This window comes from Melopsittacus undulatus, chromosome Z, assembly GCF_012275295.1.
Source record: "Melopsittacus undulatus isolate bMelUnd1 chromosome Z, bMelUnd1.mat.Z, whole genome shotgun sequence".
Taxonomy (NCBI): domain Eukaryota; kingdom Metazoa; phylum Chordata; class Aves; order Psittaciformes; family Psittaculidae; genus Melopsittacus; species Melopsittacus undulatus.
The window spans coordinates 95,743,816-95,770,712 of NC_047557.1; the positions used below are offsets into that span (position 1 = coordinate 95,743,816).

General features: G+C 36.6%; 1 protein-coding gene across 2 annotated transcripts in view; it reads right to left on the minus strand.

The window, feature by feature from the left end:
* Window positions 1–26,897, minus strand: part of ADAMTS18 (ADAM metallopeptidase with thrombospondin type 1 motif 18) — a 75,626-nt gene that overhangs the window by 23,333 nt on the left and 25,396 nt on the right. The window contains exons 4-16 of one of the 2 annotated variants that reach the window (XM_034073225.1): window positions 24,279–24,561; window positions 20,751–20,950; window positions 19,916–19,999; window positions 18,912–19,071; window positions 18,185–18,290; window positions 15,919–16,056; window positions 14,284–14,437; window positions 13,185–13,280; window positions 12,056–12,204; window positions 6,538–6,710; window positions 4,672–4,802; window positions 4,382–4,505; window positions 2,914–3,158 (exon numbers count right to left, since the gene is read on the minus strand). In XM_034073225.1, the coding sequence (XP_033929116.1) occupies window positions 2,914–3,158; window positions 4,382–4,505; window positions 4,672–4,802; window positions 6,538–6,710; window positions 12,056–12,204; window positions 13,185–13,280; window positions 14,284–14,437; window positions 15,919–16,056; window positions 18,185–18,290; window positions 18,912–19,071; window positions 19,916–19,999; window positions 20,751–20,950; window positions 24,279–24,561 (2,043 nt within the window). Of the gene's footprint in view, window positions 1–2,913; window positions 3,159–4,381; window positions 4,506–4,671; window positions 4,803–6,537; window positions 6,711–12,055; window positions 12,205–13,184; window positions 13,281–14,283; window positions 14,438–15,918; window positions 16,057–18,184; window positions 18,291–18,911; window positions 19,072–19,915; window positions 20,000–20,750; window positions 20,951–24,274; window positions 24,562–26,897 lie in introns of those variants that run through there. The other variant, XM_031051989.2, reaches the window with a different exon arrangement.

The window sequence follows — 26,897 nt, forward strand, 5'->3', positions numbered from 1 at the left end:
TTTGGAGAATGACTGCATTTCAAAGGAAGTGATTGCCTTGAGCACAGATTTCCCAGACCTGTCTGGACCCGTACCTGGAGAGCACCAGTCCCATCCTCTCTTGTGAGTATTGCTCAGAGGACGTGCAGAGCCTGAATGTTCTGGATATGTGCAGGTTTATTTGTGTTCAGAAGCACAGTGAAAAACCTGGATCATTCGAGTCACCACACAAACCTCTAGCAAAATTATGACTACAAAACTGAACAGGCACAAGTTGTGTTAATCTGTCTTTCAAAACACAGTGGAATGGCAATAAATGCACCTACAAAATCCTGTATTTTCTGCCCACCTGAATAATAAAAGTTCCTGTATTTCTGCGTGTAATTTATTCAGTTGCTCAATACCTGCAGTGTGCATTTTTACAAGGGCTCACACCAAATTCTTGGGGAATATAAAAAAAAAAATAAAAAAAAACCCAAACCTTAATCTAGAAAATAAATATTAAATTTCTTTTGGAAACAACTTAATTAAAAAAATATGAAAAAATATCTGAAGATTACAGGAAGAAGCCGAAACCTGGAAAGCTTTACTTTACTTAAAACCAACTGAATTAGATAAAATAATGCTGGCAGGACTTCTTTTTGTACGCTGCTCTGAAAATTATACAAGAGGAAAATATAAACAAAACTACAATGTAGTAGGCTTAAACACTCCTTTTTTCAGCTTTCTATCAATTTCTGGTATTTATAGTCAAAGTAGGATTTGTTTCATTATTACTGCTGCAAACAGATCTTTAGCAATATGCGTATTTTCTCATAAAAACATATTTCTTCAGTTTTCATTGGCATTTTTGCTGCTTACAGTTACTGGTAAATCATAAATAATGCAGATCTCTGAACACAGAAAATGTTGCATTTTTTCCAGAACCCAGCTTGTTGAATCTTGCTTAAATTATTGAAAAGAAGAAAAAAATCTTAACCACAGCTCATAGATACATGTAATTGGGAATACGTGACCGTAACATTTGCAGTCATTAGAATCCCTAGTTGCCAATGCCAGTGGTGTAGGTATTTCAATAAAAATACAAGGGAAGTTTAAATAAGCTCTCAAAGGAGCAATAGCCTCCAGTTAAATGTTAAATCTTAATAAAACTGTTTAGCATAATTTGATAGGATGAAAATAGAAGTGTTATTTGGCATTAAAAATTCTTTCTTTAATCTTTATTCTGCAAAGTATGTGCAAGTAAGTATGCCAAGTAAGTCATCTTGCAGGAAATTTATTATTCATACTTTAGCTCTGTAATAATATAGTTTAATCTACTTTGTATTATGACAAATAAGATTCCTGAGAGTTCAGTTTAACATTTCACAGTATTTATAAGTGTGCCTGTTTCTTTGGTGTAAGGCTGTTTTAGAGATGTTTTGCAGATGGGGAAGTGTGTCTGTAACTTGTAGACCAAACTCTTTCTTGGACTAAAGCATCCCTGTGCACATATATACCCAAACTGAAAATTCTCTTTACTCAGAAGAAAACATTTTAAAAAGCATTGCAAATTGTGATACTAATTTGTGAAAATACACACCCTTAGTCCATGTCAGACTTGTCTTGTTGTAAAGCATGTGTTCATCCTAAAGCACTTCAACAAGTGTGCGTGGTCCATGAACTTCAGTGGTTCTTAAAGATACATTTAAGTGCATGACTCAATCTGTATGGGTAGCAGTAAGGCTCTTCAATATTCCAAATAACACTTGGTCGAATACTTGTGAAGTTTTAAATACTCCTTGATGAATATATTTCATGTCACAGTCTACACTTAACTGTCTGTCTTAGTTTAACGGAACAAAGCTGCCTAAGGGAGATGGGATGTGGAGCTCTCAGCTAACCACTCCTGATACCTCCTGCAGAGGGATGGTGTTCTGTGGTGGGAAGAACAACTGCAGGCTGCTGCCTCAGAGAAGGGCACAAATGCACACCACAGAAATCTCTGCCTTTGATAGTGGGTGACCAGAGTGGTGCTGGAAGGTGTGAGAAAGAAGGAACTAAATCCCTTCTAGGGAGGGCTCCTTCCTTCTCACAAGAAAGGATTCACCAAAGCAGACACAGTGGATCAGTTACAAAGCCAAAGATCTGCTAGAGCTTTCTGACAAAACAGGCAAACTAATGTGGTTAACAGGAAGCAAAGACTTGAGCAACTGAACCAGGAACAGCCCCTCGGATGTTCTGATACATTTTAAGAGAAAATCTACTGAAGTAACTCAATGTAGAAAGAGATTTTTCTTAGAACGAAAGTATCAGTGGCCAATCTCAAAATTGTAACACTGGAACCAACCACATAAGTACCAAAATAACTTTCTGCGAAATATAGTTTCAACACAGAATATCCGTTAGACCGAGTAGGTGATACAAATTTGACTGGGAGATAAACATATATAAAATTCATTAGTTCAGGTGCTATCACCAATAAAACTGAATCAACAGAAATGACATAGGAGCCTATGTCTGGTACTTCGACCAACTGTGTCCCAAGGTAGATGTTAGACTGGCTACATGCGTCTGCAGTTTCAGAAGTATTATTAGAAGCTGTTAGCATTAAGCCTTGCCATAATGTCAGATTTGACTTTTACATCACTGAATTTTATTGTATACCATTTATGGGATATGCTTATAATCTCTATAGCCATTATGCGGCAACAGAGAAATCATGCTATATGCTGTGGTTAATGCACCTTCCTTTTCACTGAATTTGTGTCAGTTTGATAAACTTCAGACTAGTGAAAGGTTTTTCCATCTAGCATGACCACACAATTAAGTCTGAATACTGCCATGACTCAACGCTATTCTTTAATCTTGCCGAGAGCTACAGTGCAGAGCTCAAGCTGTCTTTACTAATTCTGTAATAGACATCAAGGGAAGAATAAACAGAAGAAAGCTTACTTCAAAGACCAGCGTCTCATTAGTTGGTCCTGCTGCATATAGACTCTCTGGATGGTTAAAAGAGCGTTGATAATCAAAAACTGTTCCAGCAAAAGAGAACTTTCCTGGCCAGTCAATTGTCCAGTCTCCTGTGAGATAATACTTTCTACTAAGGTTGCGCACTGCAAGGTAGCTGGTGGAGATCTGCATTTCCTGGAGCTGTATACTGCGTGCTCCTGCTGGAACAGTGACCACGGCATAGTAGTCTGAAATAAAAGAAGCAAGCAACATTTTTGCAGTTGTCATACAAGTAGAGATGGCTTATCATTTCTTAGCCAGTTTGAAGGTTTTGCAGTTTAAAAGAGATTGAAGAGAGCTGTTCTGATCCACCAAAGTTATTCTGTTTCCACAAGAAATCAGTTCTAATTTTACAGGCACCCCCTCCACCATGCAGCCTGTAATCAGAGTAACTCTGAGGTATTTCAGTTCCTGGATTTTTTCTTGGTGATTAAAGACAAGAAAAAGCAAGTTCTCTTTAGAAAAATGCAGAATTGACTAATAGTGGTTTCACTGCAGTTGTTTTACCATGTATCCCCTGTAGCTGCCTACAGTAGTTGAAAGGTACTACTTCCATCACGGACAACTGGTTTTGGGTGAGGTGCACTGGGATGCAGAGATCTTTCACAAAGCCCTGTGTACCACACGATCTCCCTGGTGTGAGCCACTGAACCCTGAGCATGTAGAAATCTCACTTCTACAATCAGATGAGACCATGGTGATGGTCTCCAGCACACACTGCACACAGCTAATTTCACAGAGCATCCAGTTTAGGTTATTCTTCTAGCATCGTATATTTGTATTACTACATCCTAAACAATGTCCTGTATTACTGTAGTAGTGACATATCTTATGATCAACAGTAAATGGATCTTCAAAATACCTCCATGGGTAAAAAAAATACTATCTGCATCTTATGCCTGAGAAACTGCAGCACAGTAAGATTTTTTCAAAGGAAGCCTGTGACAGTCCACTAAAGGAAAGTCCATCTCCTAGCAATGGGATCATCCACTGAATCAGCTAGACAGCTTCCAGCAACTTCATTTGAAAATGGACATGGAAATACTGTCATGTTTGGCATTATGCTGTGTATCACTTTTTATACAGTCCCATCCCAGTTAGAGCTGTTGACAGCTATTCGTTCAATTGCCTGAATCCTAACATCTCTTTTAAGAGGAAATTCACACGTAAAGGGAAAATGTGGCTTAAGAAACATGAGGAATCCTTGTAAATTAACTAACCAAGACTTATGCTCATAGCTTTCTTGTTACCAAGAAACAGGAGAAATGTGAACTTTCCTCTCACTCTCCCTGTGATTTTCAGTTCACATCTGGACTTGTAGCCACTGCCCTAATGAGCAAGGAGTCATATTTATTACAGGGGGATACAGCAGAGCAATGAATTGACGATCATGTGGAACAGCTTTCCTTACCATTAGCTTTGTGCTGGATCAAGTATTGGCCTTTAAAGAACTTGCATGTTGAATTATCTCCTTTACAAACTCCACAAGCATCCAATACAGCTTTGGAACCAAGTTCATGATCACACCCTACTTGCTGCAACCAAAAGGCACAAGTGAAGGACTCAGACACAAGGGAATTTAAAGAAACAGCTGCATTTTCCATAAAGGAGTCAACTGCCCTCTTAAAAAAAAAAAAAAAAAACCAAAAACAAAAAAAAACAACAAACTTTAGGATTGTAAGAAACTTAATTTTGTCTTACTTCACATATTCCATCAATGCAAACATCATATTTATTTGAAGAACATGGAGTTCCATCCTTCACTTTGCTTGACATTGCAAAGAAAAAGTCAAAGTCTTCAGCTGTGCAGTACAATTTACATCTATCTTCCTCTAAGGGTAAAAATCAAAAACAAATAACAATACAAGAAAGTATTAGCAGACCTACAGCACAGTTTAAACAAAAGTCAAAAGCACCCTGCTACAGTCTGCTTCCTGCATCCTAGATGGCAAGCTACAAGGATTAATTTTGTGTGATGGCATATTAGGACCCCAAGATGGGCAGAAATACAGGCAAATGCAGTAACTTATATTATGCTGGTTTAGAAGAGAAGCGGGTTTGTCTGTCAATCAAATTTCTTCTTATATATGGACAGTATGTTATGCTTATAAACAGCATAAGAGATTAATTCTACATAGACAAAACTCATCATGCAATTGTAAATATTGTCATAATTACTGAAATACACAATTTTAATACAAATAGTACGGGCAACAAATAAAACAGCACATCAAAATTCTGAAGAACATGAAATTGGATTCAGAGTACTGTCCTTCTATTATTAAATAAGCAGCTGGATTGTCAATAGCACTTTCTGCAGAGGCAAGGCATCTGTAGCAATTCTGAAAACCAGATCATGCTTTCAGGACTGTAAACGTAGGTCTTGAGTTAGATACTGAAAAGCAGCTAAGAATGTAAGGACAGGCCTCTTCAAGTTCAGAGTCACTTGGGGACATATTGCTTTTGAAAATTATGCCCTTTGTCCCTGACTTTAAGCTCCTATTTCTTCTACTAAATGCAGCCCCTACAACATAGGCTATCTTAATTTCTATTGAAGAAGATGCATTATTCTCCCTATTATACATCATCCATTATTGCTACACACTGCGAAACTGCATTTCCTCTTTCCTCTGCTCACGTTGGCTGCTAGGACTTAGATTTCTATATACCCGTGAAAATGTCTGCAAAGACTTTTGAAGAAAATATAATCAGGCTGTAAATCAAAGTTTCATATATGTTTGTATATATATAATATATATATGCATACAATAGGTATGTATTATATATATAATTATACACTTAATGCCGTCAAATCCAAATTTGTGCAGATGCTAACTGAAGCAGCTACAATGTGACACAATTCAGCCACTTTTAATCAAGTAGTAGCAACTGCAGCTCCAAACTGTGATTTCAAACTGCAGAAATGTTTGTTGTATCAGATAAAAATGAATACTGATTGAAAATATTTGCAAAATTAGGATGTATAAAGGAAAAATAAACTCTGCTTGTACAAAAGACAAGAAATAGTTATTGAGAACTGAACTTTATGAAGATGTCTTAGTAAAAGATGACTTCAAAAAACTTTTTGCCAGTACATTGTTTGTTTTTCCAATTTTCATGGGACTATACCAGCAGAAGAGTCAAAAGGTTGATTTATTGCTACGTTTTGAAATCTGAGAACATTCCAAAGGAAGGAAGATTCTGGAAATGTTATTGTGGGAGCTTGCATTTCCCAGGCTGAAAAATCCATGGAAATTGTTTTGGTTTGGGTTTACACTAACCGATACATAATATAAAATGAAAGAGAGGGGTAGCAGCAGCCAGGGAGTCATGCTGAGGACAAAGATTCAAATTCACAACCGAGATAAATTCTGCATGTTCATACAAGCAGTATGGCACAGGAGACCGGATTCAACTGTGCTAGAAAGCAAATACATCTCAAACAAGCCAACTGAATTTCTGTTTGCTTACATCAGGGTGATATTTGCCCAAAGAATATGGATGAATTGAAGCTTATAGCTCGCTTCCTGAGATTACCTCTGACCATCAGAGCTGTGACATAGTTACCTTCTACTTTAGTATATGGCTTCCATTTGTAGTACCATCCCCGGAAAGGTTTGCTGTTGTACTCTGCACACTGCTGGGCACGGAAGTCCAAGCTGTTTGCAGGACATGGCTGGTGATTACAAAGCTGATAAATACGACTGGAACCTTGGCAGAATTTGCCACCATACTGTGGCCTATAAGAAAGAAAAAAACTTCTTTTGCAAACTCCACTTTTTGTGTGATTGGCATGTTATGTGTGTGAGAACACAGAGCAAATGAGGATATATTGTCTTAGGAGATCAGTATTTCTTATATGGGCCATTAATTTTCATGGTTCCTAAACCCAAGCAAAGCAGTTGCCATGAATTATCAACTTGAATTACTGCAAACTCAGCAAAGATGCAACCATCTAGAGGTGAATCGTTTTTTCACTAATTTAAATTTATAGGGCTATTCTGTATTGGCTGGTTTCAATCTTGTTATGCAGCTATTTATACCCTGCTGTAACCCTGGAATGAACATGTGCAAAGAATTACCTATCACAATAAGAGTTAATAAAGGATAACATAACACTGATCAAACATAAACAGAATGAATAATTACATTTGGTTGTTCATGTTTTGTAAATCATTTTGAAACAATGTGCTTTTAAACAGTCAAAAGAAACAAAGGCAGTGCATAGTTGTCCTGCTGTAGGGAAATGTTAGGATTCATGGATAACTTCAAGCATGTCACGTCCATTTCAGCAAACCTTACCTGGGCATTTGCCTTAATTTTGGCCAGAATGAAAAGAGCATGTGCTATTCCTTTGCTGGTATCTCATGTTACCAGAATATCACTTTTTTAACTATTTGGTCCATGCACACTACTGTAAAACAATGTAAAATGTAAGAACTTCCTCTTTTTCAAGTGATTGAGAGGTCTCACGAGCTGCTGAGAAAATGATTCTCTCACTTCTGTATTCCTTATGGATCTACACAGGAATTCACTGGTGTTATTTTTGCAGTTTCACAATGCTCAGATACACATCTGTAAGTACTGAGCCAGGCCTTCAAAACACCACATTCTAAGAACTGTTTGTTAAATTACGCAATTTCTTGCATCAAGTGAAAGAAATGTAACAATGCTGCAATGCTGCACTTGCACACATTTAGCTAATGAGTTTTAACAATTAGGGAACATACATACTTGGAAGATAAACTGTGATCTTTCGGTGGACAGTCTGCCCATTTTACACACACATTAAGGGAAAAATAAGAATATTATAAAAGATATTGAATAATAATATATTAATAATAGTTTATAATAATAGTATAAAGGATGCACTTCCAATGTATTGTTTGTTTAAATCCCTAAACACTATGTTACAATGATTCCCTATAACATGTATCCCATGCAGCTTCTCTTGGCATGCGTCTGACTGGAGTACTATGGAAACAGCTCAGTGCAATGTGGAAGGCAAAATCCAGGTGCTTTTCCTGTTTATTATCAGTTTTGCTTCCCATATGTCTAAACCTCTAATAAAGTTGAGGTTTACAGTTTATGTTTTGAAACAACTTTGAATGTACAAAGTATCTGCCTTTTTTAGAATTGTGGGCTACAAAACAATCTTTCAAAGGAAGAGGTGAAGACTCACGTGCAGCTCTATTTCAAACTGTGTATAGCAAAAGTCTTAAAACTGACTCAGATTTTCTGTCTTACCTGGTGGCTATGGTGGGCAAGGGTAAGAGTGAAGACAGGGAGTATTTATGTTGACTTTGTTCAATCAGTGAGAGCTTTGAGTTAAGGCAGCCAAACCACTGGGTCCCTAGTCAGTTATCTACAGACTTTCTTTACAGCTTCAGCACATGTATGATTTTTGACCTCTTTTAGCCCCAGAAAACAAATCTCCTTTAGTGTAAGGAAAAGAAGCAACCTCCTTCCAAGTAAATGCCACCAAACAAGCAATATAATGGAATTATTTATGGCTAGATCGTGATTTCTAGCCAGTCTTGCATTTGAGGATGGTATAAAATTCCACCAAACTAAAGGAGCACTGGAAGAGACATTCCATTTCCCAGCTCTGTTACAGCATTTTAATATTACAGTACACTCCCATTACTGAAACTGTTGGCCAGAAAATTATGGAAAATTCCCCACCTTCATTTTTACCAGCAAGATGTCAGTAAGAATTAAGTAATTCACAGGAAACTAGATGTAGATCTACAAAACCCAATTTCTGAGAAAATACTATTATTTAACTAACAAAATCATGCTTTTATTGGTGATGTTTATACCACCGGTAGATTCTGGCTTGATTGCCTGCCAAAGCTCTGTTAGTATAAGTGTGAGTGTAGCGGAACACTTTGCAGTGGGTATTCCAATATTTCTGTAGTGGTACAGTGATTCTAATACAGATAGAGCCTGAGCTTTTCATTCATGTACCCGCCCCCCAGCACTGGCATGCATAGGGAACACGCATGAATAGATGCTGTTAGAGCTGAGGTCAATTGAAAAAGGAGAAATCTGGGGAGAAAAGCCAGCAAAAGGAGTTCAAGTACAAAGATTTAAGTACTCCACTTTATGTACGACTCAACATGTAGCCTAAAGTAATTCCTCAGTATCCTTTTAAGAATAGACTCCATGAACAATGAAAGCAAAATGGACATTCATTGCAATGCAACACAGAGTGAGAAATCCTGGCAATAACATGATCAAGGAAAGTAATTTTTGCCTTACACAGGGAATTAGACTCTGAAATTCTGGACTCCTGTTTTTGATGTTTTGTCATCATTTAAGTTCTAGTGGTTCTAGTGAGAACATTTCTGCAGGTACCATGAACCATATTACAATAATTTAAAAAGCTGGACTATTTTATTCCGCACAAATTTGAAAGGTCTACAAGATCTTTCACGGTCTTCATTTTTAAATGGCATCATGACTTTGCACCTGTGTCTGCAATCACTGTTACCGATTTCGTACACAGAAGATTCAGCAGTTATTTTCATACAACTGTGATTCAGTTTTTTGATTGCATGCATGCCTAAAACTCCATTCTGCTCTTACTGAACAATGTACTATTGTGAGGTGGGTAGGATGCAGTCCCACAGATACGATTTAGGCGTGAATTTAAATCTCTCGGGCACTCTTTAGGTTCTTTCACAGCTAAACTATTAAATTATGTAATCTATTTCTATCTTGGAGAAGTACCTCAATTGTAAAATGTTATGATGTATGAAAACCAGATCCACGAAACTAACACTGTGACACTTTACAGAAACATAATGATTTTAGCAAATCTGCATAGTCCTGTGCTCTACATGACCTCCATGAGTGTTTGTTCACATGGATTCATACATAACTCCGGTGGTAATTCAGGAGCCATGCCTAGAGCTGTATGGGTGTGATCACAAGGTCTGTCTTAAAATTATCAAGAGAATGGGAAGTGAATTGGTTGGGTATTATTTGCAAGATACAAACACAGACAATGAGATTTTCATGAGCAGCAGCCTGAATAAATGTTCTTCACCTGTCTTTTAAGCTTCTAATAAGACGTTTCACCTTTAAGATCATTGGAAACCTAGTCATCTCCCTTGATGTTCACAAGAAATGAGCTATTTTGAAAAATTAACTACTTATTGAAAAGCCTCATTTGAGAGTCCAGTCAGTTCTTCAGAGATCCACACATCCTGTCCTAATCTCTTACAGAAATACATTTTATTTTTTTGTCATTCTCAAAATTTTGCTATCCAAAATCATCTATCAAGTTTTTGAACAAAATAAACATTAGCTCCTACACAAATCTGCAGTAAGAAAAGTGAAATAAATATACATATCAAATAACATACATACATGTACCAAAATATATTTCAGAAGTCCAAGAAGAAAGGAATCATTATTCTTTGTTTATATGTAGTTATAGAGGTGAACAATGAATAGTGATGAGGTTATAAATTGTTCCATGTGGCATAACACTGAGAATGGATAGTATCATTTTTCTAAGGATTCCACATTTATACAGAAATGCTGTGATCGGAAATACAGCTACCTCGATATTTGTGTGCTGTTGTATGGATGGCTTATTTATAGTTGTGTCATTTCATCACTCAAACCCTGAGAGAGATATATAGTCTCTTCTTTTTGATCTAACTGAATTACCACTACTATAATAGAATTAAATTTAGTATAAACATGATCTATTTCTGGCATCACCCCTTATTTGGTTACATTAAGTCTTGTACCAAGTCTTATTTTAAGTAAACAGATAGCTCACTCTGAATGTAAGTTTTAAATACATAATGCTATAGTAGCAGACATTCTTCACATTAAAAAGCTTCTGTCTGAGGACCATTGGACGTCATTATCAGTTATAATAGTGCACTAAACTGAAACATGTCAACTACTGTCACACAGGCAAAGCACAGGAAGGCTTATGACTAAATGCAAAGAACAATGTGCATACACACAAATTCACAGGCAAAACAGAGACCAAAGTAGAAAAACCAAAAAAGATGCATGACGTGTAATTGAGATTTATCATTCTGTCGCTAAACAGTTTAATAAAGGAAGCTATAGGGTAATTTTGTTTATCAAATTACACGAGGAAACAACAGAAAAGTTGAGAAAATGTTCTGCTCAGATCTGCAAAAATTGGCTTGACTGAGTGAGGGTAACAAAGACTATTTTAACTAACTCACATTTTCCTATAACATAGTATGTGAAACGTGGATATTATTACTGCAGCACTGTATAGTAGGTGTGAGGCTTCTTTACAGCCTCATATAAACTGTGTCATATTTTCTCTGGGTTTTATTACTGTAGTGTAAATGCTGTTTTTATTGTGTGCAATGAAGAATACATGTGTCTATGCCTGTTGAAATCGTGTATGAAATAAAACAATGAAATACTTTTTTTCTTGTAAGTTGAAGTGAATTGAATACTTGGGAAAGATGCTGGTCAGGTAACACTTAACCTCTATTTTGAATTAGTATTGTAAGGTATACTAGTATTTACAGTGATAGGATATTCACTAGGTGAAAATACCAGAAATGTTTCATTAGTTAGGATACAATTAGCTCAGCTACTTTATTCAGGCCTGTAAAATACAGAAGAATGCAAAGAACCTGACAGACATATGAAGACATCTTTTTACAACCATTCTGATACTAAATTTAAACATTTTTGGTTTATTATCCTCCATAAGTCAGAAGTCTTACTAGCTCTTAAAACCTTTTTCCCTTGCTCTTAAATTACAAGGTATGAATATGTCTTTGTGGTGTTTTGTCGCTTCTGCAGGTATTTGATAAACTGTAGTATCACAAAATAAATTGAGAAAGTTGGTCTGTAGGTGTTCTAGACCTCTAGCAGTCTTCAGCCAGCCACTACTTTCTAGTATCAGGAAATATTTCTGTCTTTGAGCTACTAGCTGGTCATATTAGACATGATAGAAAGATCTTAGAAACATTTTCACACCTTATTTCCTTACAGAAATGGACTGTTATTTTTTCATTCTATTAACATAAATAGCATAAAACAATACCTTTTCATATCTATGTCTTACTTTGGATTATTGCAGTGTCTTTCCTGATACGTGACCCCACCTCCGCAAGTGCGAGTACACTCTGACCACTCAGACCAGGCAGACCACTGGCCATTTACAGGCTTGGGTCCATGATCACCATATTTGACACACTGTCCTCTTCGACACCACTGCCAGAAGAATGACAAAAACCATCCCATTAGAGTTAGCAGTAGCTAGTAGATGCAAAAAAAAAGAAGAAATCCACCTTTAAAAGCTCCAGTTCTTAACCCTAATAAACATTAGGTCACCCACTAAACTCAGTGCAATAGTTCACAGCAGGACCAGGATTCTGAAGTAGGACATTGATATACACAACAGTATAGCTAAGGAATACCCTAAAATTTGTCTGTGTTCTGAGCTGATGATTTTTGAGGTACAAATTTTCAAAACTCTTGCAGAGTTTTTTTTTTTTGGCTTACTCTTCCCCTCCAAAAAATCCATGTTAATTTGTTGTCCTGTGCTGTCAGAACCTCAAAACTTCCCATGTAATTTGAAAATAGCCTGCTAAAATTTTGCTAACATCTTGCTCTTTTATCATTCAATTACGAAATACTGCACAAAGAGAAAAAGTGAAACAGAACATTTGTCAGTAACATGAAAATTAAATATTCTACTGGAAGAAACATTACAGGAAAAGAAAATGTTTTGGGTAACTATTGATGAGAATGAATTAGAAGTTTCACCTTAATTAGAGGGTTCAATTAAAACAAATAACCACACTTTTTTTAGTGGTGATAATTGATGATAATATGCATGATGGCCTTTTTACAGCAAATACTATGGCTTAAGGAATGTTTATATTAGTGGAATTTGAAAACTTGATCTAACTTCTCTCATAATTAATGGATTTTTCTACTGATTAAGATTTGCCAGCTGTATCCAGTTCCACAGCTTGAAGAGAAGCATTGCTCCCTGCCATCAGACACCTCTGCAGGGGCCAGTCCTGACTATGCATCACAATGCAATGTTTTACAGAGCAATCCAGAAGTCCATGCTAGCAAACCTGCAGTGATCTGGATAAAATTGCTTTTGACAGGAGCTGGTATTTGACCCAGTATAGTCTAAAAGCAAGTTAGAATGGTGTTATGCTACTTACAAAACAACTTACCATACTTATACCACAAGCTGTTCCTTCCGCTGCTGGCATGAACTTTGTTTCACACCTATGGCCCACTTTGTGACACCAGAGAGATTTGCATATATCCTGTAAAGAAAAATAGTGCTCACTTCAGTACTAATAATTCCCACTATCTCATGGTATTTAGAAAGAGTAACAAATGATACATGCCTCTGCTACCTTAGAAGCCATATAAATAAAACCCTTTCTGAATTTAGAAAATCCAGTGTTTAAGATACATAGAACAGCCACATCCTCTGTATTGCTTCCTTATTTATACAACTTTTCACTTATCTATCCTTTAGAACTATTCTGAGTGAGAGACTGTAATAGAAAAAAAAAACCAGCGTTTAAAAGTTCAAGGCTAAAATTTCATCAAGTCTACATGGGCTATGATACTGTGAAGAGACTAGACTGTATAAAACTCAAGAGATATCTGAAAACCAGTTTCTCCACAGTGCTATTCACTCTCTCTTCTTTGTTTATTAGCTGTAGAAGAAACCCAGCTGCCATCACCTGATAAATGTGGTTAGTATAAAATAAATCAAACTACTCCAAGATAATAACAGGAGTAAAAAAAATGACGATACTTCTTTTCAGAATGAGCACTTTAGGTCATTTAGTAAAGTGTCTCCTCTGAAGAGATCAGTAAGGAGTGTAGCAGTCACTAAAATAATTGGTTAATCTAAATTCATCCTTTATTGCTCTAAGATAACCCTATAGATCTTTCCCTAGCCTTGCTGTCAATGCATAAAACACAAGAAACTTAGCCCTTTTTATCCCACACCGTTGCAAGCTTTGATCAAAACTCTACTGCCTGCTAATTTCCCTTAGCATAGTAGGCAAGGACTCATGGGTCTTCTGTGTTCAACTGTACTCCTTATGACTTCTGGAAAGAACATTTCCTTCTGAAACTCCCTTGGGATTGTGACATTCCTCAAAGGAGGCCAGCACCTTCAAAGCAATTGGCAAGCAAGATAAGGTAGAGAAATAGCCCAGGTTGCCGGAGAACACTGTATTACTTGTACTTATTTCATGTATTTCAGTTCTTTCATGGAATTTTAACTTTCAAAATTATATCAACAGGTACCTTTACAAAGCTGAGGTTGCACAGTTTTGCTTTCATTCCAAATTGCCATTTGCACTGGGTATCAGCATCATAGATCTGTCCTGGCAGTTTGTCAGGGTATTTATACTGTCCTGTTTGCTTAGGTTCATCAATCAGGCAGGCAGCTTGAGCTGTGCTATAATGAGAATGTATATTAATCATGACTATGATCTTTATATAAAAATATTTTAATTTGCTACAGACCAGCAAAAACACATACTATAGTATACAGTATCTTTAACTAGCTTTAGATGCATGCACTGAAATAAGAAATTTATCTTATTGCAGAAACCAAAAGATCTTGACATCTTGTGCGTAGCCTGACCTGTAAGGTTTTAAGGAAGCAGGAGTTTCCAGGCTTTGGGACTGTTGTGACTACAACAATGAATGATCTTAAATTGTTTTCCTCCTTTTATACCTGTGTAACCACAAGCAACGTGATCTAGCGTGCTCCTTTTCCCTTAGATTCTCAAAATCACGACTCAATAGGTATATTGTCTCATTTTAGTATTCACTCTGTGTGCATTGACAAACAAAAGGCTGTTACAGCACATGTGCTTTGGGTTCCTGTGTCCAAAGTCACCCTACCAAAGAAAAGAGTCTACTTTTTTTTCGTCTGTATATGTTTAAGAACCCATGTCTGCAGAAGGTCACTCTGTAAAAATGGATTTACATGTCTACATGCTGCATTTATCTTACAAGAGTCTCTTGCACCATACTGCATGTTGGAGGGCTTATGTGACATTTTGTTTTTCAATTCACTTGTGTAGTCAGAATTTGTTGCATCACTGCAGCAGAAAAGAAGTACCATCAGAACTCTGTCACCTTTCCCAACCACTACACTAGGATACTAACTAGGTATTCAAGGATCAGATCCTTGAATTCTAGCACTCTCTACGTGACTGATTCTCACTCTGAGGAATTAGCATCTAAACCACCTGTACTGGATTTGGTCTTAGTAACACCTACTCATTTTTTAGTAATCTTGTATAGTCTACTCATGTATGACAAGCTATATAAAAGGAATTGTACAGGAAAGGACTTCAATTCTGACATTAAACACAGACCAAAACACAGTTCCCTTAAAAGAACCACTGAGCAATGCCAACATGCTGGAGAAATAACTGGCATCTTTTCTTTTTTTTCCTTCCCCTCCACCCCCAGAAACAACATATGAAAAATGCAAAATGTTCTTCCTCATGTCGTGAGATAGATCAAGAGAGTAACTCCAGTGAGAAAGGGGACTAATGTTAATTTACATTTTGTAATGACTCTGGTACCACTGTGTCTGCCCTCTTTTGTGTTCACTTCCTAGTAATTCTCTAATAAACCTAGCTGCTGACAAGAATGCCTGGGAACGAATGACATGCCAGTCATTGCTGCAGGATATTCATGGAGGGTGAAATTCATTCTTTTGAAAAGAGGCAGGATTAGAGCCACTTACATGCCATACCACCTATACACTTTGTAAGTCCAAGTGTGTGGGCTCAAATAGTATATGGGTTTGAGCACATTTTGAATTTCACACTTAAGTAATTTTTATGTCTGTTCAAGAGTTCAAGCCCAGTTACTAAAGACACATTCTCTGGCACTAGCCCAGATTTACATCTGACCTACCTGAGAAATTTGTTGAGATACTGCCTGCTGCATACAGACCAAGAAAATACTCCATTGTTCCCTGTGAGTGTGGGAGACATAATATTACCCTCAGCCTTTCTACAAGGATTTCCTTCTCCATCATGAATCATACCAAAACTGAAAAGAGATCCAAGCATGAGAGTGAAAATCTAGATTAATTAGAAGCAAGACAAAATTTGGGGCACAAGAAACACTTTTTGGGTGACAGTGTGAGTCCTCCTTTGCCTAGTGATAATGTCTGTTGCCATTAATGGCATGCAGATCAGAACCCAGAGAAAAAAACAGTGTTACACAGCTGTAAGAATATAATTTCACTCTTCTCCTAATTTGGATGGAAGAACCACATAGTTACATTCTATCTGTAGGAAAAGAAGTGGGACTGAATCAACAGAAGGTATGAATATAAAAATGTGATTCTAATTTTGGCCATTAATTTGCTATACTATCTCAGGCAAATCACTTTCTTTTCCTTGCCTTTGTTATACACTGTCACTTACTTGCCTAGACTGTAACCTCTTCAGTGGGAATACTGCTTCTTACTGAGTGCTTGGCTCAGTCTGCAGCATCATGATGCTCTGCTTTCACTAGAAGAGGTGTCAGGATAATATAAGGAGTAATAGGGAACAATAAAAAACCACAGTAAAATTACAAATTATGTGCAGCTTACGGATATAGTAAAACTAATTTTCAGGTTTTTTCCTTTCACTGTTTTGTATTTATTCACTGTATGGGACATCTGTGACTTTAAATATGTTTTGAATAGAAGTTTCATAATCTGTTACTTCAACATTGTAATGCATTGGAAACTCTATGAATGTAATCTGTGCACGTGCAGGGAATATCTAATGTACTGAAGTCAGTCCTCTGCTGTTATAAATCACTGCAGGCTCATCAGAATTACAGCATGTGCTGCCACCAGCGGAGGCTCCAAACTTGCTAAAATATATGTCTCCTTCTATAAATGGACAAGCAAAATTACCAACTGAGCTAATACCTTTGAATCCTTTATAAAATACTAACTTTGTTAACATGCATTGCAGCCAAAGAATCCACAGCTTAACATACCCACTGACAGGACAGGCTCTGAACTCCCAAAGGAACCGTTAAGCTTTCAGGTAAAAACACAAACCACTTGAAGAAAAATATTAAAATGTATAACAACTGAAACTACTCAGTAGATCACAGAGTGTGATCTGTGCAGTACAGAATATTCTCCTGCTATGAAATCCTCAGGTTAACATATGCACAGTAGATCTGAGCACCTCCAAGTCTGCCACAGTTTTTTTGTTACTCAAGGAATTTGTATCACAGAGACCAAATTCTGTTGTCTTACATCACATACTAGGTTGTTTCAGGAACATGAACAAATTATAATAAAGACTTTTTGTATCTGGCACAGATTTGTTCCAGGAGATAAGATGCATTTTATTAGACAGAAGTATGGAAATGTACCAAGGAAAAACTGAATACTATTACAATAAAAGGTAATGGTGAAAAAAAAAATTAAAACATTTCCAAGTATAATCTCTCAAAACAAATAAGAAAATAAACAGGAAGGAAGGACATTAAGAGACTAGAGGAGATAATTCTTCAAAAATGTGCTATGAGCCTCATTCTCTCATTACTGATCAAAGGGCATTAAAAATGTACTGAAGTCAGTGAAATTGCATTAGTCTGACAGGAGGATCAAACAATATATATTTTACATATTTGGTCCCATTGAAAGTGTTGGCATAATTCCCATGGGCTTCACTGGTAGCTGGGTTAATTCTTTAATTCCTTGCTTCCCTTCAGATGTACAGAAACCTGTGAAAGGGTCTCTCATGTAGACATTAGGTCATAGTATATACTGTAGAGCATATTTGTACAATGAAAACTAAATAGTCCTGATTAAGTCATGCAGAATCAGAAGAATTGATGCCTTGACCAAACAGCAGACCACAGTGTGACTGCTTTTCAAAGTTATTTCATTGTTGGACAAAATAAAGACCCTATGTCCATGTTTTATCTGACCTTTAATTTCAGGTTTGCAGCACATAGGGGAATTCTGTGTCCATACCACCAGTGGTTAGACAGAACTCAGCTTAAGCTATGCTAGAATTGAAAACCAAAACCATGAAAGAAGTTGTAAAAAAAGTAGTTAAAAATTATTTGGGAAAAAACCCAAACAGGACAGTAAAACCTAAGCATCTTTAGATTTGTATATTTATGTATAGAAAGAAAATGTAAAACACATGAAACTTACTTGTGTCCAGATTCATGAGCAATTGTAAAAGCCAGTCCTAGGCCTGTATCTTCATTAATGGTACAACTTCGGTACTTGCTACACATGCCACTGATAGGTGCAAAACCTGAATGAAAGAAGCAATACAAAAGCTTGTTCCTCTGCAAAATTCCAAATACATATATCATCTGCATTTGTCCTAATAAGTCAGCCCATTGTGGTGCATGAAGATGGTTGTCTACCTCATCAGTTTCATCATGGAGGAATTACAGCACTTTTATTTGACAATAAAGAGACTTCTGTATAAGATGTATAAATCAAATCTAACCTCCCAAAATCATTTGTAAAGTTTATTCTTTCCCCACCTCATGCCTTTACTGCTCCTAAATTAGGGAGGAACCCCACTCAAAAAGGGCAAGGAGTCACAAAAAGAAAAAAATTAATTAGAGTGGTTCAGAAATAGTCTCTAAATCAAAACTATTCCTTGAAGGGGTGACAATCCAAAAGGATGTCCTCAGATAACTTATTTTGCCACTTTTCCTGAAGCAATTATACCAGTACTACTCTTTTTCTTCTGGTGCCTCAAAGACAAATACATACTGCATATATAATGCTGTTCTTTTGTCTCATAAGGCTAACACAGTGTTCAAAATTGAACTTTTTTTATTTTAAAACATTTCAGTCTTCATGAGTCAAGATGCTGCTGTTCCCACCCATGAGTTTATCAGAATGTGTTTTGATGTCTTACCTAGAGTATCACAGGGCTCATTTTTCCAAGAGCAAATATCAAAACCCGTAAGCAAGATGGCATGGTCATGGCGCTTTCCATTCTTCCCAACCAGAGCAGATTGCCATTGACAAAAGCTGTTCAGTGATTGGTCTGCATGGTGGTTAATCAGTAATCCACCCTGTAGACATTTCACAGGCACAGAAATAGGGTGCTACCATCAGTACTTGAGAAAGGTGATTGAAAGAGTAAGAGTTGGTTAGAGAAAAGGGAATTACTTTTTTGTATTTGCTCTACATAAACTTACGCATTCCCATGTTGACTGTGATGACTGATTCAGTTCTTAAGGGAATCTATTACAACAGTAAAATAAAACCATACCTTTCCCCAGATCCATACTTATTTTCAAAATCAATGGCTAGAATTACAGTGTACATATATTTGATTTCCGATAAAACTGAACACTAAACCATTTCCAATTTTGTGATTAAAATGTTTGGAGATTTCTGAGGAGGAAAACTATTACCCAAGCAGATCAACCTCTCACAAATTTCTTTTTGTCAAAAGAGATTTTGCCCTCTTTTGCCTGGTTCCCACATTTTGTTACATGCTATCTTCTGTTTGAGACTTTTGACTCCTTCCCCCTTCTGACTCCTTCCCCTTCTGGTCATCACATCCTGGAAAGCCCAGATCAGTCTTTTTATTTATTTAAATACTTCTTAAGTAGGTTTCTCATTCCGGCTATTTCTCTTCAAGAAGATGCTGGAAATCATTGAGTTATACCTTACTCGAAGCATTTTAATGTTTCTGAAGAACATTACATGAAGACTTTAGTATCAAAAGCAGAGAAGCAATGAAATACAGAAAATGTGATTTTGGAAGTTTTTGTGATTTTAATCTGCTCATGCTTCATGTTTTCAGACACCTCACATGAAAGCTCATGTACATAACATGAGAGCCTTCAGTGCTCTCTGTGAACAGTACCAAATAAAGAATATCACACAAAAAACTCTGACACAACTTACAGGCTCTTGTTCCAAAAGAAGAAGACTCACAACAATAATGTTTATATCACTTCCAATTGTTCCATCTTTAAACAGACTAGAGACCTGAAACAATTATTGAAAAGGAAATATAATCTACATGCATATATATTCTAAACAGACTAAACAGATTTTGAGTGTTGAGTTACTGCACTGGGCTTCAACTTTCAATACAAATAAATGGAATCCCACACCCTGTAGGATTCATCCAAAAGAACATACCCCAACAGAATTATGCCCCAAATCACTATATTTATTCAAGAAACTTGAAAACCTTGTATTGACTTCAATGGGCTTTGTTCTGTCCTTGTTCTTCTAGACCAAGTATAATTAAGTTTTAAGTTCAAGTTTTATAGCACAAAACTAAAGAGCAGAGCTACAAAGGAAAATGTATTTACAGTTAATTTACCTTATTTTTTCCCAAAATAAATTTGTCCTTTCTCAATTCTTTTTCAAGGGGAGACATCAGACAAAATAGATTAAGCTTCATGACATTAAATGAAAAGAAAGTTTCAATTTCAGAATTCTCTGTCTTTTTTGTATTACACAAGAAGTATCTTAAAATTTAATATTTTAATACTTTTTTATTACTTTTTTTAGCCCTAATGTATTGCTGCCAGAGCTGGGATAATATAGGGATATATTTTTAAAGAGCAATTTAGCTTAAGTAAGGCATTAGATGATGTTTGAAGAAAAGCTTTGTGTAAGGTGTCCCTGCTTTTTTTTTTTTTTATATATTATTTGTCTAATGAAATATCTTACTCTGAGACAGCAATGTTGCACAGGGAAAACACACTTCAGTCGCACCACATCTTACCATATTCATAACCGTTAAGATGTATGTTGTTACATTTTCCTTGCCATGTTTCTCCAACATTTTTTTATCTGCTACAACAAGGGTTTCAACATTTAGACTTCCATTTTTCTGAATCTTAGCAGGTGATCTTCTGAACCTTGATGAAGTCCCATACTCATCTGAGCGAATGTATGTCTCTTCTGTGGGTGGCTTAGGTGCATCTGAAAGGAAATAAAACTCAGTTTTGGAAAGGATTCAGGTCACCCATGAACAGTTTCTTCAGAAAATTAAGCATCACAGGTTTAAAGCCTTGGATTATTTTTACAGCATGTGATTTAATACTTATGGCTAAGTTCTTGTACATTTATTAAAAAATATCTGATCCATTCCTGGGGGAAGGATGGCTATAGTGAGAGAAGGAAATGAGAGAATCACATTTGTATGCAATAAGTAGTTTAAAATAACAAATTAACCTAATAAAACGGTAAAAAATGTGGCAAAAAATACAGAGATTTTTTAACAGAATATCTACATTTTTCTTGTCCTTTTGATAACTTCCTGAGGTGTTTGGCATGTGCTACTTGCATAGTAGTTGGTAAAAAGCCCTTTCCATAACAGCTGTCCACTGTCAGTACAGACAGCAGACACACCCCACAAGTAAGATTCTTGCCAGCCTGCTATTGCTAATGTGATTGGCATTAACCTTCTACATGAATTTGCCACTGAGACTATTCCTGTTGGGAACATGTTTATTTAGTACGGGGAAATGTCAGGGAACAGCAAGAAGAGCTTGACAACAGGATATGTGCATCCAGCCAGGACTCCCTAATACCAGGGTGCACCTTTTCTGTCTTTGCTTGTGCAGCATGGTCAATGACACAGTTACAGAATGGTCACTACTCCATTTCTTCAGAGATCCAGAAAATGGGAAAACTATGTTCTACGCCTTATAATGCTCCTGTTATTCATGGCTTCCTTTGAATGAATCTATATACTGGTTTGGTCTGCATCAAGAATCAACTCGAGGGCCATGTTAACATACTATCTGGATAACAACAGGATTTTTTTTCTGATGCAGGATGTAACATGACACAAGTGAGGGAGCCTTAGGTAATTAAAAAATAATCCTGTCTGTGCCTCATCAGAAAGTTATTCCAACAACAGAGCTAAAACAGACACTACTTCCTCCCATGCCTAACTGGGAAATCAAGAATACTACAGAATGCACAACAGCAGTCTGCTTTCAACTACGTCACTCTAAACTGTATTTAAGATTACAGGTGACTGTGCTAGTAAGATTATAATATGCCTCTCATTACAAACAATTGTCAAAGAACTTTTCTCTACTGGAAGCACATCAGGGCATGAAGAAATGCCTCACCCAAGAGTGAAGCATTCAGTTCAAGACACATCAGTTTACATGCACTATTCTGAAGGCAATACAATTTCAAGGTGTTTCATTCATATATCCATGAGCAGTGGAGTCTTGCTCTTGAGTTAACTTCACAGCTACTGATAAAGCAGCAGCAATGTTTCAAGCATCATTTACTAACTACAGTTTAGTTAATTCTCATGAGCTAAACCCACTTAAGTTATGCAAAGAAGGTCCCAGATACAGTATTTACTGGATTGTCATGTTTTCTTCTCTATCCTACATTTGCCTATATTAAATTAAACAATCATATGTGATTTTATTTGTAAGATGTCATTTGCTCTGTGATTTTATTTGTAAGATGTCATTCGCTCTGTGAACATGAACTTGACTTCTTCTTTAGCATATTAACCAAGGCTGGGTATGGAAATAGGCTGGTATGTTTTAGATCTCCTCCTTCCTTTCTCTCAGAAGGTTACACATATGAACTGCATGAAGTGAAAGACTGTAGAATGTGGAAAGGTTTTGTGGTTAAGGTAATTAAATGGAATCTTGCTTAATCAGATCCTAACAGTGTGTGTGACACCAAGTTCATAAGCAATGATACATGAATCATTCATACTAAACTCATCACAGTTGGATGCTAATTGCATGTTCTTCATTTCACATAAACCCAGATTGAATATGCAGCTAAGAACACATAGCTGTAACTGAAATTATTGAATATATAGATACACATGCAATTACAGGAGCATATATTCTGCTGAGTATCTTCAAGAAAAATCTCAGTTTGTTAATTTGGTAACCAAAAGCAATGGTTACTTTTGACCGCTCCTGTGTCTGTAAGTCTCATTTATAAGACAGGAATAATGATATATCATCTCACATCCCAGGAGGTTATGAAGACACGGTGTTCAAAATGAACTCATTTATTATAGGGATGAGCACTGTGCAAAAACTCAAAAGGACATGAATAATTCTGAATTTGGACAAGCAGTCACAGAGGGTACAGTAAATAAGACACAAGAACACAGTGGACATGTAAATAAGAGAAAACACCATAGAGCAGATGAGCTAACGTAGCACCATTACCCTCTGCTCTGAAGCAGGCAGCAGGAAAGCACAACAGGAGGGAATGGGAGTATGTGATGAGGTAGTTCTGATCTGAATCAGAATGCAAATGTTTACAGGTTGAATCATGATGCTTCTGCATCTGGCACTTGAGCTTTGGCTTCCAAATCTAGGAAGGATTTCTGAAGCAGCAGTTAATTCTTAATAAGCAGTTTTCAGGCCTCAGATAGGCTTCAGTCTCAACCAGCCACTTTTTCCAATACCTCTTTTCTCATTCCTTCCCTTCTGTTGGTTTTCTCTTTTTTCCCTACATGCCTTTTGGAAAAGAAACCTGCTCATTTTCTCAGAACTCAGGTAGGAAGCTGTAAGAATACAACGGGGTAGAGACAAGGTTTTCAATACTGTGTGCAGTCCTGGAGACCCTCATTAAGAAGCTCAGCTCAGAAGCAGATCAGCTTTCAAAAAGAATCAACTGAATGCCATAAGTACAGATATAGGCTCCAAGGGGGCTCTCAAGTGTTCTGCAATTTGAGGGCCTAATGAAGGACTCAGAATAGACCTTGGCAGGATAACATATTCCAATATGTTTTTAAAGAGGTGGCTCCTAAGTCTTATTTAAAAGATTTACATGGGAGGTTCTTTTTGAAGATCTCGGCTGCTGAAAATTTCATTATCAGATGGGGAGTTCTGAAAAACTTCTCTGTTCTCTCAGAAATTAATTATTTGGGAGACTTTTTCTCCATCTTCAAGCCTAATCAGTTATATACCTCCAAACTAACAGAGGGCATCAGTTTAGGGACTTGGTATCTATCACTGTGCAGAACTGCTTACTGAAAACTGTCAGAAAAGTCAGACAAGGGATCTCTTAATATAGGTAGAGAATAAGAAAACTAAACAGTAGTTCTGATGTCTTAATAAAACAGATTATTACATCAGTTGAAAGAAATAATCAAGTTTCTCATAGTTATTCCATTTCTATTTTATATTCATGTATCATTTAAAATTACATCTCCATCACAAAGGTGACTGTAAAGCACACCTCAGAATCACTACACAGTTTCTGAGAACCACTATCTCAAACAAGGAGAGAAAGTTTCCTTACATACATTTCTTGCGACGTCCACAAAAATGTTGCTTTTGAAACCTTCCATGGTGGTAACCATTCGCTTGAGCATGATGCTTGTGGGAAGTGAGCGCTCTGTGATGACCAAAAGAAAAGAATTTGGAATTGGACTCTACTGTGTACCGGTGTACTTTCTCTTCTGCAGTTCGTTTATATAATACGTGAGGATGGTGTCCAGCAGGTGATGTGTAGTTGTGCTCCTTTGCTAGCTGCTGAGGTAATGGAGATATAAGGAACTCAATCTTCTGTGTCCTTATCAAACCTGACTAAAAAAGAGAAACAACGCCATGAATTAGAGAAAAGTTCACAGTCAAAGTTCACAGCTGGAACATGCTCTCAAAGTGATCTCCTTTTAAAGCCTACACAAGTTGAAATGTGCACCCCCAAATTAGATTTATTCAAGATACAATCTAGATAGCCTTCCTGATTAACATACACATTGTTTCACTTTGGAGATGACCAGGTTTCATGTTTGATAACACAGAAAACAAGAACTGTGTGGCTGGCAGCAAAGCACCTTCACACAGTATCATGAATCATTTCATGTGCAATATTAATCCATTCTTCACACAGCACCATGAATCATTTCATGTGCATTATTAATACATTCTTCAGAGTATAGATTTGTTTGTAAATGTGACTGTGTACAGGATATACTTTTGGAAAATGCAACTTCAAATAAATACATACATTAGTAAAACAAAATATATGAACTAGGATTCAGGTATTTCTCAGAACAAGGTATTTACCAGACAGGAATCCAGGACTCCAGGTTACTCTAAGTGGAAATGTAAGCATACTACATTTTAGTACTATTATTTAGAAATCAACTCCCCAGAATTTAATCATCAGAAATGCAGTTTAAAATTTATGTCCTCCTATAAGAAAAAATTGATCAGTGAAAGCAAATATCTGATTGTTTTTCTCCTTATCCCTGAAAGACAAAAGTGAGTATGGGAAAACTACACTGTAGTTTTCACATAGTATCTGTGCATAAAACTGTATATGTGATGAAGTGTTTCCAGGATCAGGGCCAGCAAATTGTGGGTGGCACTGAGGAAGTATTTCCATGCAGCTCATTAATCAGTTATGATTTTATTTCACTTATTGGTTTTGTAAAATATGTTGTAATAAACACTCCTTTCTACCAAGTCAAAGACCAAGAAGTTTCATCAGGTAATTCTATTACATTATATACATAATACTAGATACAGATTTTTGTTTTGGATCAGTGAGAATCTACCATGTGCCAGCACCCTCCAGCCAAAACTGACATCCCACGAGGACTACATTATCTCTTATGCTTCAGAAAAATATTTGCAGACAAATGTCAATTGCAAACCATTGTGTCTGACATCTTAAGTCCTCCCAGATTGTGATTCCACCTCCTTCCTCAAAAAGTATCCTTTGAAAATGCACATATTGGACATATATGACCTATTCCCTTCTGAAATGGATGCTTTCCTTTAGTCTAGCCTCCTATGACCAGAACACCAAGGGTATCAGAAGGAGAGCAGTCTGAATACCTAATGTAAGCGCTGTACTCCTTGAGGATTTGTGGCATTTTCTGCGCTGTCACAATGGTTTCCTATGAGGAAAACTCAGTAGAAAATGAAAAGCAAGTGAAAATAGAAAATTACATATGAGATCTTCACAGCTTTCACTGCTTACTAAACAAATGCTAAAACTGTTTTAAATTCTATTCCAGCAGAAAAGTTTTATCAGAGATATAAAGGTCCTCAACAGTCTAGAGTCATATGTTCTGCCTTTTTCATGGAAATTCACTTATGTCATTCCAAATCAAAGGTAGCTTTGCAGTACTCTCCAGTGAGCATATTTCCCAAAGGCCTAATATTAGCACCCATAAAATTATACAGTGATCATAAATTTGTCAAGACATCCTATATTATGAACTGGGAGGGTCTGACTGCCTCCTGAAAAATAATACGAAAACAAACAGCGACAATAATTCTGATTAACAATTTGCTCCCTTTCCTTTCTTCATCCCAATTCCATAATTTCATATCTCACTTTGTATCTAATTAGTATTTTAAACTAAGGTTACAATTGCCTCTGTCAACAGAAGACAGGCTTTAAATAACTGACAAGAATATAACTTTCCTGCTCACTGCAAGAAGTTGGCATATTTCAAATGTCAGATCACATTTGGTCATGACAAAGTACTTTCCTGTAGGGAAAAAGACTAATATTTTAATCCTTATGATGTGTGTCATCGCACAGTTTAAAAGTGGTTCTGAGAGGCAATCTTTATCTACTAGAGTGCACTGATAATTGGGCACTGCTAAATGATTTTTGCTTTTTTTCAGCTGGAAAAAAAGAAATGTAGTGAATCTGGTTTTTATTTCCCCATTTTAAAGGTTTCCACATCTAAAATTATTCCTGTAGGATTCATTCTGTAAATGATTCAAACCATATGGAACAAAGGCTTTTCTACATTTTCCTGTAAGAAACTGTCTCTGATGTACACGAAGTTTCAGCCCCAATGTAATTTCTATATTTAGTATTATAAGGGTGGATTGAGAATCTGGGACACACACACAAACTGAATTCTGGGCCCTGCACTACATGTGTGTTACCTCTA